The sequence below is a fragment of the Cebus imitator genome, unplaced genomic scaffold (genome assembly GCF_001604975.1).
Source record: "Cebus imitator isolate Cc_AM_T3 unplaced genomic scaffold, Cebus_imitator-1.0 Scaffold325, whole genome shotgun sequence".
In the NCBI taxonomy this organism is placed as follows: domain Eukaryota; kingdom Metazoa; phylum Chordata; class Mammalia; order Primates; family Cebidae; genus Cebus; species Cebus imitator.
Genome location: NW_016107640.1, coordinates 1,940,341 through 1,952,201, shown reverse-complemented (window position 1 = coordinate 1,952,201; position 11,861 = coordinate 1,940,341). Strand labels below are relative to the sequence as shown.

General features: G+C 40.8%; 1 protein-coding gene across 1 annotated transcript in view; it reads left to right on the top strand.

The window, feature by feature from the left end:
- TMOD3 (tropomodulin 3) overlaps positions 1-11,861 on the top strand; it is an 83,791-nt gene that overhangs the window by 31,785 nt on the left and 40,145 nt on the right. Inside the window, exons 2-3 of the mRNA XM_017504623.2 lie at positions 2,554-2,753; positions 9,830-9,986. Coding sequence (XP_017360112.1) covers positions 2,628-2,753; positions 9,830-9,986 — 283 coding nt within the window. The 5' untranslated portion in view covers positions 2,554-2,627. The remainder of the gene's footprint in view (positions 1-2,553; positions 2,754-9,829; positions 9,987-11,861) is intronic.

The following is an 11,861-nucleotide window of genomic DNA, read 5'->3' as shown; positions in this document are numbered from 1 at the left end:
GGCACTCTGGATGAAAGCACAGTGCCCAAAGAAATAGTTGCCTTGCACTTTCTGAAGACAAGGTGTCTTCCATTTCCCATTTGGCTGCCATAATCCACAAAGCTCACCTGTTGGAATGAATGACGAACCTCGAGAATACCTTGCTAAGGAGGCCAAGGCTGGTGAATCACCTGAGGTCAGGAATTTGAGACCAGATTGATCAGCAAGGTGAAACCCTGTCTCTACTAAATACAAAAATTAGCTAAGTGTGGTGGCAGGCACCTGTAGTCCGACCCACTTGAGAGGCTGAGACAGAATTGCTTGAACCTGAGAGGCTCAGGTTGCAAGTGAGCATAGATCATGCCACAGCACAACACTCTGAATAACGGAACAAGACTACGTCTCAAAAAAAAAAAAAAAAGGCAGGGCACGGTGGCCCATGCCTCTAATCCCAGCACTTTGGGAGGCCGAGGCGGGCGGATCATGAGGTCAAGAGATTGAGACCATCCTAACCAACGTGGTGAAACCCTGTCTCTACTAAAAATACAAAAATTAGCTGGGCATTTTGGCACACACCTGTAGTCCCAACTACTTGGGAGGCTGAGGCAGGAGAATCATGTGAACCCGGGAGGTGGAGATTGCAGTGAGCCAAGATCACACCACTATACTTCAGCGTGGCCGTGGAGTGAGACTGTTTAAAACAAAACAAAAAACAAAAAATGACATAGGACAGCCAAAGTTGAACATCATCTTTCCCCTTTGCTGAGGCACGTCAGAAAACACTTTGTACGCAGTGTACAATAGAATTCTCAGTCTCATCCTTGTTAAATGAATATCCACTTTGTATTCTTCTTCTCTGGATCTGCTCCAAAAGATTAATTTCATGTTGAGCGTAATTGTTAAAGTCGTCCTTGAAAAGGGCTCTTCCCTAGATTCTGTACTCTAGATCTTCTTGATGATAGCTTAATCTCCGCATGGCTTAACAGTCCATTGTGCTCCAGCTGTTCCAGTTCGGGGAGCTGGAGCTCGTCTTTGCATTCCTGAATTATCTCTGCCATGAGGTCCGAACTCTACAACCCCTTGGGGAGCTTCTCAATGGCAAACAGAGCTTCCCTCCCCTCACTACTTTGCTTGTTATTGGACCTAAGGTGGTTGCTAGTCAAGTTGCTGTCAGACTTCTGAAGTGAGCCCACCTTTCTAAACATAGTTTGAACAGTTCCTTTTATAGGAGATGGAAACACATCAAAGGAGCCTCAAAATGTTATTGGTTTGCAGAAAAAACATACTAAAATATTAAGTTGGGAAAACTTGGGGTAAGAAGTATTAAAGGAAATAGACTGAAGTACCAAGTATTTTGCAGTGAAGAAAAACATAACCAAGTCACTAAGTGTAAAGTTGATTTTTTTCCATAGGTAGTAGGTACTTTTTTTTTTTTTTTTGAGACAAGGTCTTGCTATGTCACCCAGGCTAGAGTGTAATGGCATGATCTTGGCTCAATGCAACCTCCACCTCCTGGGCTGAAGCCATCCTCCCACCTCAGCCTCCTGAGTAGCTGGGACCACAGATGTACATCACCACACCTGGCTGATGTTTCATATTTTTCACCATGTTGCCTAGGCTGGTCTTGAACTCCCGAGCTGAAGCGATCCGCCTACCTTGGCCTCCCAAAGTGCTGGAATTACAGACATGAGCCACTGCTTCCAGCTCTGTACTAGGTATATTTTATGAGACAGACAGTCCATACATATATATGGGTGGAATGTACAGAAATCCTTGGTTTCACCTTTCCTATAGAACAGTCCTGCAGGATCAGCAAATGATTAGCTTTTTGATATATGCCAACCTCTGTGTCTCTAGAGCTTCTATTAACCTGCTTGTTGATTAACCTCATATCTGTCCAGGGGAGATCACACAGTAAGGAAATGGTGAAGGTCCTTCCCACAGTCAGAGCCTTCGACCAAACTTATTAATCAGTGGATGATGTATCCTAGCATGATTTTGAGTATTTTACTGAAGCATCTTAAGAATGCTCTATTGTTTTCCTTTAAAAACCTCAGAAAAATATTTTCAGATGCATCTTTTCAGAAAAAAATTCTTCCTAGTGAAGAGACCACTCCTGCCATGTGGAATGTATATCCCCCCATATTAACATTGAGTCATGTTGTTCTCCTAAACAATATATAGTAAAACAAGTGTGCCTTGAACATATTGTGCTGAAGCAAAATACTCTGGTAAAATAATTTGAAAGCCATTGATGGAAAAACTTTTATTTTGGCACATATTATAATTTCTTTTCCCCTAAAATTCAATTACTAGAAATTTTAAATTCTATCAAGTGGCTGCCTTAATGAATTTGAATTTTGTTTTATCCTTTCCCTCTTTTTTCCTGGTTGTTTTTTTTTTTTATTCCTCAACCCGAGGCAAAAGGCATCGAATGCTTCGTAAACAAGAATAGTATGTGATATATGATCACAGAATATATGACACATGGAAATTACATTTCACTTAAGAATTAGATCTAAGTAGATGGAGATGACTTACTGTTAAAAATGTTTTTATTTCCTCTCTCCATAGCTTTAAGAAAGAGTAGAGATCACTTCTGACTGTACTGAACAGCAAAAATTAAGTGACTTGATACATTGCATATCATGGCACTGCCATTCCTGAAGGACTTAGAAAAGTACAAGGACCTTGATGAAGATGAGCTCCTTGGGAATCTATCAGAAACAGAACTGAAACAACTGGAAACTGTATTGGATGATCTTGACCCAGAGGTAGGTGCTCGCTGATAAAGAGAAATGAAATAACTTTTCAAATTCTTCGAAACTCAGTAGCTGTGTTTGAGCTTTTTTATGACTTTTCTCTGGCACCTTCCACCCTCTCCTTTTTATCCAAATCAAGTTGCTTTTGCTCCGTCTCCATTTCCCCATTTCTGCTTCCGTATGTTTACTGACATGACTGTTCTAAGCTACTCCAGTATCCTTATTTTCAAACATCTCCTGAAATTTTTTCTCCTCTAAGAAATTTATCTCCTCTGAAAAAAAAAAAAAAAAGAAATTTATCTCCTCTGTGCAGGAAGGGATATTTTTAGTACAGTGCAGCAGATGATTACCTTTTTGATATACACCTACCTCTGTCTCTTCAGAGCTTCTATGCTGGGTGACTTCGGTGTAGAATGCCTCTAAAAGGTTCTCTATGGCCCTAAACCTAAGTGTCACCTATCTGAAAGATGCTGACCAATTAAGTAAGTTTCCAGTCATTGGTAGAATAGATCTAAGTAACTTCTTGGCAATACGGCAGTCTACTGTGGAGCAGACCTGAATGTATGTATGTAAGCTTTAACTTGCAAAGTGCGTGTTGTTTGTCTTATAAATTACACAAGGCTAAGATAGACACTCATAACACTTGACTTGTTATTCCCTGATATGTTGGGGAATGGGCAGGGAGGGAAGAGCCTGAAGGTAATGGTTGTATGGTTGTTTGCTAGGCTTCTTTTCTTTTCTTTCTTTTTTTTTTTGTTGCCCAGGCTGGAGTGCAATCTCAGCTCACCGCAACCTCCACCTCCTGGGTTCAAGCAATTCTCCCGCCTCAGCCTCCTGAGTAGCTGGGATTACAGGCATGTACCACCACGCCCAGCTAATTTTGTATTTTTAGTAGAGACAGGGTTTCTCCCTGTTGGTCAGGCTGGTCTCAAACTCCCGACCTCAGGTGATCCGCCCACCTCACCCTCCCATAGTGCTGGGATTACAGGTGAGCCACCATGCCTAGCTAGGCTTCTTTTCTTTACCACATTTATTTATGCCAAGACATTGATTTTAAGTACTCTCTAAGGACTGAGATGGAGTTTGTTTTATAACATTGTTCTTGTTACTGGATGATGTGTCTATACCATAGATCAAATCCCTTAACTATAACTATTACAAGGAAAAGTTCCCAGTACATCTACTGGAGGGGGATTACTCAGGATAACAGTGCTGTTTTTATCACATTACAGCAATATCTTCTGTAGGCAGTTCATCTATTAGACATATTTGAATCAATTTTAGAACTGGAAAAAGTGGTTGGGTGTGGTGGCTCATGCCTATAATCGCAGCACTTTGGGAGGCCAAGGTGGGTGGATTACTTGAGGCCAGGAATTCAAGACCAACCTGGTCAGCATGGTAAAACCCCATCTCTACTAAAAATAGAAAAATTGGCTGGGCATGGTGATACACGCATGTAGTTCTAGCTACTTGGGAGGCTGAGGCATGAGAATTGCTTGAACCAGAGAGGTGAAGGTTGCAGTGAGCTAAAATTGTACCGTGGCACTCCAGCTTGGGTGACATAGCCAGACTCTGTCTTAAAAAAAAAAAAGAAGAAGAAGAACTGGAAAAGCATAAGACTTTATCTAGTCCAGGGTTTCTCAACCTTGACACTATTTACTTTTAAGGTCAGATAATTGTTTGTTGTAGGGGGGGGCATCCTGTGCATTAGAGGGATGTTTACTAGCATCGCTGGCCAGTAGCACACTCCCCCTATTTTAAAATGTTCCTAGGATGTTGTTTTTATCAGGTTTGGTAGTGGATGACAGACACTGAAACTATTGCCTTGAAATAAGAGTTTATTACTTACAGTTCCAAGAGCAGGAGGCACACCATGCCACACATGGGCACACGGGGAAGCATGCAGGTCAGTCAGGAGGCAAAAGGGGCAGGGAACAAGCATGGCCCAGAGTCTTTATTGTGGTGTCGTAGGAATGAATGGGTGAGGCAGAATAGGCAAATTTGAACAAGGTTAGGACTAGATAGTTTGAATAATTTTAACAGGCTCAGGGCTGTGTGACTAGTCTCTAGTTGTCCATAATCTGGCTCTGGGTGATTTAGGGGTGGGGAAATACTGGCTTGATAAGAGATAATTAGATAAAAAAAGAGGTGGTGGGGGAATTGGTTGATTTGCTGAAAGGTATGCTGGGGGCGGGGGCGGGAGGGTAGTGGGGAATAGTGCTCTCTCTAGCTAGCCCTAGAAGGAGTGGTCTCTCCAGGATTAGCAAGGCCCCTAGATGTCAAAGCATCATAAAACTCAGAAAATAAAACACATGACTTTTATTTCTTTTTAGAGGCCAGTTCTCACTCTTCCTCAGGCTTAAGTGCAGTGGTACAATCATAGCTCACTGCAGCCTCGAACTCCTGGGCTCAAGCGATTGCCCCACCTCAGTCTCCTATGTAGCTAGGACTATAGGGAAGCACCACTATACCCAGCTAATTTCTTTTTTATTTTTTTTGTGGAGATCGGGTGTCATTATATTACCCAGGTAGAAAAACATGATTAATACTCCTCCCCCTGAGTTGACAAGCAAAAATGTCTCCAGACATTGCCAGATGTCCTCTAGGGGACAAAAACACTCTTGATTGAGAAACATTGATCTAGTTCATGCCCTCTGTTTTACAGATGGAAAACAAATTAGGTAACTTGCCTCAGTTATTAAAATTAGGGAAAGAGCTGGGACTAGATCCCTCACTGCCTGATGGATACCTGACAGTCTAGCAGTCTTTCTGTTAAACCACAATGTCTCCTCCCAACTCATGCACTGTGGTATCAGTCTGAAATCTGAAGACTTATTTTTTTTTTTTAATTTATTTATTTTACTTTAGGTGGCCTGCTTCTTGTGTGGGGAGGTTTGAGTTCTAATGTTTGAATGTATTTTGCAAACTCCACAACCCCAGTTACAACTCTCCTAACCTCAATACTGTTAGTTGAGACTAGGAGAACAATGATGTTTATTGACAGCACCTGTTTGTTGGGTGACATGTTTTTGGAAAGCATTCTGGTAAAGAACCAGGTAAGAAAAAGGTCAAGGGTAATAGCAGCTACTTCAGCCAGAGAAAGACCACTGTAACTTACATCTCAAGAAGTAGGATGAAGGTGTGTTTGGTACCTTATTATATTTTGGAGGACTATTTTACTGTCCTTCTGCTGTATTCAGTGTACTTATTTGCTAACTCATTGTGTTTTTATTAAAAAAATAAAAATCTATCTCCAGAAGACAGGCAGCCTAGCAAAAGCTTTCCCCCACCCCAATGCTGGGAATATATTTTACAGCAAAATTACACTGCAATAGAGAAACGTGTCATTTTTAATGACAATCATATTAAAGAAAATTTTTATCTGATAAGTAATTATGGTCTATTAACTTTCTTGATTAGAATATATTTCTAAGGAAACTTGGTTCATGGGCTTATAGTCTCTAAAAACAGTTAGCTGTCATTTAGTTTGTGGTCAGACTGTTTTTGGCCGGGCATAGTGACTTATACCTGTAATTTTAACATTTTGGGTGGCCAAGGAGAGAGATTTGCTTAAGGGCAGGAGTTCCAGACCAGCCTAGGCAACATAGCAAGACCTTGTCTCTACAGAAAATTTTAAAAATTAGCCGTGGGCGTGGTGGTGCACACTTGAAGTTCCAGCTATTTCAGAGGCCTAAGCAGGAAAATTGCTTGAGCTCAGAAGTTCAGAGTTGCAGTAAGCTATGATCGCACCACTGCACTCCAGCCTGAGCAGTAGAACAAGACCTTGTCTCCTAAAAAAAGAAAGACAGAAAAGACTTTCTAAGGACCCAGGATTTCAGCTATCATATTTAAGACTATGTGTCACATGGGCTTGAACAGGCAAGTAGAGTAGTGTAGCTTCCATTACCACCACCAAAAAATAGCTATATATACATCTATGTATTATTGATGGAGAAGGAAACTAACTTTTTATTAATTTGCCTTAATGAGAATCTTTTTTTAAAAGCATTCTAAAGTCTTTATTCAGTAAATATTTGGGGGCAACTTGTAGATCCCAGGTACTATACTAGGCTTAGGAATACAAGAATGAGCAAGACAAATACGATTTTTGCCCTCATGATGCAGGCTGGTAGGAATAGAAGCAGTTCAACATTAATCAAATAATTATACCATATTACAAGAATGGTAAGTGCCACACACTGTATGAGCTTATGATGAGAGGTTAAGAAAAGCTTTCCTGGGGGGACGGAGCTGCAGTCTGAAAAATGAGTATCAAAAAGGAATAGGCAGAGCGTTCCTGGGAAGGGAGACCACACATATAGAGGCCTGGTGGTAGAAGGAAGTATGTGGCAAGTATAAGGGAGAAAAAAAAGTCCAGTGTGACTGGAATGGAGAGGGAGTGTGAGATGAGGCTATGGTAACAGACTGAGGGGCTGGTGGTGAAGGATAAAAAATACCAGGCAAGTGATCCAGTTGGGAAGGTAATGTAATAATCCCAGCAAGCTTGGATCATAGCTTGGACCAAAGTAGTAATGTTGGAGCTAGGAAAAAGATGAATGAGTTCTTCAGGAAGTAAAAATGAGTAGGACTTGCAGGTCGATTGGAAATGGATCCCTCATGTGTAGTTCTTGTCTTGATTTTGTTGTTGTTGTTGTTTGAGACGGAGTTTTGCTCTTGTCACCCATGCTGGAGTACAGTGGTGTGATCTCGGCTCACTGCAACGTCCACCTCCCAGGTTCAAGCGATTCTCCTGCCTCAGCCTCCTGAGTAGCTGGGATTACAGGTGCCCACCACCACACCTGGCTAATTTTTGTATTTTTGGTAGAGATGGGTTTCACCATGTTGGCCAGGCTGGTCTCGAACTCTTGACTTCAGGTGATCCACCTGCCTCGGCCTCCCAAAGTTCTGGGATTACAGACATGAGCCACCGCACCCAGCCTCCTATCTTGATTTCTAAGTCTAAAGGCAGAAATTTTATGTTTCTTTTTTATGATTCCATAAACAATTTTGTATTATAAAAACACACTTGGTACAGAGTTAGGAATGGACCTCCTGTGTGTTTCATCTTTATAGTTCAGCTTTCTGTGTAGTAGGTACCATTACATGAAGGGTAACACAGAGGTGAATTTTATGAAAATTATTATGCATCTCAACAAATGACCACAGTTGAAGTGCTGTATTTCCTAGCTATAAATTGAGTATTTCTGTTAACATTATCCATATAAGATTACCCTTTATAATGAAAAATTGTCTTACACCACTTGTGAAATTCAGTGTCCCTGCCGTTATGGGGAGGTTTTGCAAGGGGGCTAGACATTTTGTGTGATTTCTCTGACTGCCTCCCATTTTATATAAAGATATACCCAGAAATATGAGACAAGGCCGTATCACCTCTTTGGCTTTTTACAAGCAAAAGGATGGTGCTCACTTAGTCTAGTCAGCCCTTGTGTTTACTGGGTGTAGTGAAAATTAAGGGACTACAGGAGACAACTTTAATCCATCACCTTCCACCACACCTCCCTCAACTCAAAGTCAGTTCATGCACTCAAAACGGCTGTACTCTTGTGGAAACCCAGGAACATAGCTGTTTCTATGAGTATCCCAGGGGTACCTTGGGGCATGTGAAGCAATGATAGTGATTGTTGCAAGTACATCCTAGTGCTCACATATATACGTATGCATACACATAACATTTCGCATTGTGTTTAAACAGAAGTAAATTTTTTTTTTGGAAACGGAGTTTCGCTCTTGTTACCCAGGCTGGAGTGCAATGGCGCGATCTCGGCTCACTGCAACCTCCGCCTCCTGGGTTCAGGCAATTCTCCTGCCTCAACCTCCCGAGTAGCTGGGATTACAGGCACATGCCACCATGCCCAGCTAATTTTTTGTAGTTTTAGTAGAGACGGGGTTTCACCATGTTGACCAGGATGGTCTCAGTCTCTTGACCTCGTGATCCATCCGCCTCGGCCTCCCAAAGTGCTGGGATTACAAGCGTGAGCCACAGTGCCCGGCCTCAAACAGAAGTAAATATTAATCTGATATTCTATGTGGCATATATGTTTTAATCATGAAAAATCTATACAATGAAATAGAAGTCATAAAGGAATATCATGTGTAGAGTCATTTTACACTCTTGTAATGGAATTATTCTCTGTACATATATATATACTGAGCAGTTATTAAGCATTAATAAAACTGTTAAAACTTTTAAGTTCAGAGATATATGTGCAGGTTTGTTAACATAGGTAAACTTGTATCATAGGGGTTTGTTGTACAGATTATTTCATCACCCAGATATTAAGCTTAATACCTGTTAGTTATTTATCCTGATCCTCTCCCTCCTCCCAGCTTCCAACCTCTTCTGTGCTCCAGTGTGTGTTCCCCTGTATGTGTCGGTGTGTTCTCATCATTTAGCTCCCACTTATGTAAGTGAGAAGATGCAATATGTGGTTAATAAAACTTTTTTATTACCATCCCAGGACACTTAAAAACTAAAGAGTGTTTCTTGCCAGTAGAATCCTCTCTCAAGAAATTGTTCTATTAGAAAATGTAGGCCAGGCATGGTGGCTCACGCCTGTAATTCCAGCACTTTGGGAGGCTGAGACAGCCAGATCATCTCAGGTGAGGAGTTCAAGACCAGCTTGGCCAACATGGTGAAACCCTGTCTCTACCAAAAATACAAAAATTAGCTGAGTGTGGTGACAGGCACCTGTAATCCCAGCTACTTGGGAAGCTGAGGCATGAGAATCACATGAACCCGGGAGGTGAAGGTTGCAGTGAGCTGAGATTGTGTCACTGTACTCCAGCTTTGGGGTTAGAGGGAGACACTGTCTCCAAAAAAAAGAAAAAGGAAAGAAAATGTACTAATGTATGTGCCTATTTTAATAATAATGTAAGTGAATTCTACCTAATAAAAAAAGTTTCATGTCTGGAGCACTTGTGCATTTCTGTCCTAAAATTCTGCAATGAAGTGTTTAGTGCCTATATCACAGTCCAATCTATAATTCTTTTTTATAAGGGTGATCTATGGTAGCATATAGCATTAGCATTCTTATTAGTCATACTGGCTGATTCATTCTCTCTGGCAGAATGCCCTTCTGCCTGCAGGGTTCCGGCAGAAGAACCAGACATCGAAGTCCGCCACAGGGCCATTTGATAGAGAGCACCTCCTTTCATATTTGGAGAAAGAAGCATTGGAGCATAAAGACAGGGAAGACTATGTGCCGTACACTGGAGAAAAAAAAGGTAAGTCCAGAATTTTGAAGCCATTATGTGGTAACACTGATTTTTCTTTTTATAGATAGGTATGTAGAAAATCATATTTTTAGAGTTACGTCATTGGTAGCCTTAAAGATATGATACTGTTGACTTAAACATTTATTAGTTGAGATACTTTATTTACATTTTTCATCAAGTTGGCAAATAAGTTTCTTTTTTGTTGTTGTTTTTTGGGTTTTTTTTTTTTTTTTTTTTTTTTTTTTTTTTTTTGTTTTTTTTTTTTTTTTTTTTTTGGTGTTGACAGGCAGGGAATAAGTTTATTCTTAATGACGTTAGTGAGGTTTTATTACACAATGATTTTGTATAACATTCTTTAATTCTCTACTATAACAGATCTAAAAGTGTACTGAGGGAAACTTTTAAATCCAGTAGTAGATTATAGACTACAAATGATAAGGCATCTATTCTAACTGCATTCTTTAAAGTGGAATGCCATAAAACAGTTCATGCCATAATTTCAAAGACTTTTTTTTTTTTTTTTGAGATGGAATTTCGCTGTTGTTACCCAGGCTGGAGTGCAGTTGCACAACCTTGGCTCATTGCAACCTCTGCCTCTCAGGTTCAAGTGAGTCTCCTGCCTCAGGCTCCCGAGTAACTGGAATTACAGCTGTCTACCACCACACCCGGCTAATTTTTTTGTATTTTTAGTAGAGATGGGGTTTCACCATGTTGACCAAGCTGGTCTCCAATTCCTGACCTCAGGTGATCCACCCACCTCGGCCTCCCAAAGTGCTAGGATTACAGGTGTGAGCCGCCATGCCTGGCCCCAAAGACCCTTTTTAAAAGCTGTTCTATAGCCATCCTTATTTATTCATGGCTACGATCGCTAATGCTTCATAATCAATACTTCTGGAACATTTTTCTAGTCCACGTCTCCCCCCTTGCAGTGTTTGAACTTAGGTATCCTCAGTGGAGCCTGAGTACAGCTGTGTTTTTAAAAGTTCTATATGTAATAATACTTAAACGAAACAGGATAAGTTTCTTAGCTTTCTAAACAAGTCATAATACAGGTTGGCCTAAAAAGCCAAATTTTACATTCACTCTTATTTGGAATATTGCGCATAGAATACTGGGGAATGATGGCAGCAGTAGCAGAGCTGAAGATCAGCTCCTGCAGGCACCATATTTATGTCTGAATTCATACTAATCCAGGCAGGAAGAATGGGACTTGGGCTTTTTATTTGAGAAAGAGACCCTTCTCAATAATTTTGGCCAGAACTATGTCACATGGCTACCCCTTAGCTGCAAGGGAAGGAGGAAAGTTTATTTTAACCCTCCCGCCTCTATAGTAGGGGAAGACTAGTAAATGGCTATTGAGTAGATAAGCTGTAAGCTCTGCATCTGACTTTTCCAAAATTATCCATCACCCTAGCCCCTCTGCTCTTTCTTTAGACATCTCCTCTCCTTCATCTCTTGTTAAGGATCACTGTCTTTGCTACTTGTATTAGTTAGGGTTCTCCAGAGTAACAGAACCAACAGGATGTGAGGGGAGAGAAAGAAGTTTATTTTAAGGAGGCTGTTTTTTTCTTGAGACGGAGGCTTACTCTGTCACCCAGGCTGGAGTCCAGTGGCATAAGGAGGCTTTATAAATTCAAAATCTAGCAGATTGGAGACCCAGGGAAGATTTGCTGTTCTTATCCAAAGGTAAGGTAGTCTAGTGGCAGAATTTCTTCTTACTTTGGGGAGATAAATTTTTGTTCTTTTAAGGCCTTCAGCTGATTAAATGATGCCCAGCCACATTATGGTGGTTATTTGGCTTTACTTAGAGTCCACTGATTTAAATGTTAATCTCATCTTAAAAAAAAAACTTCAAAGCAACATCCAGATGTGTGTGACCAGATA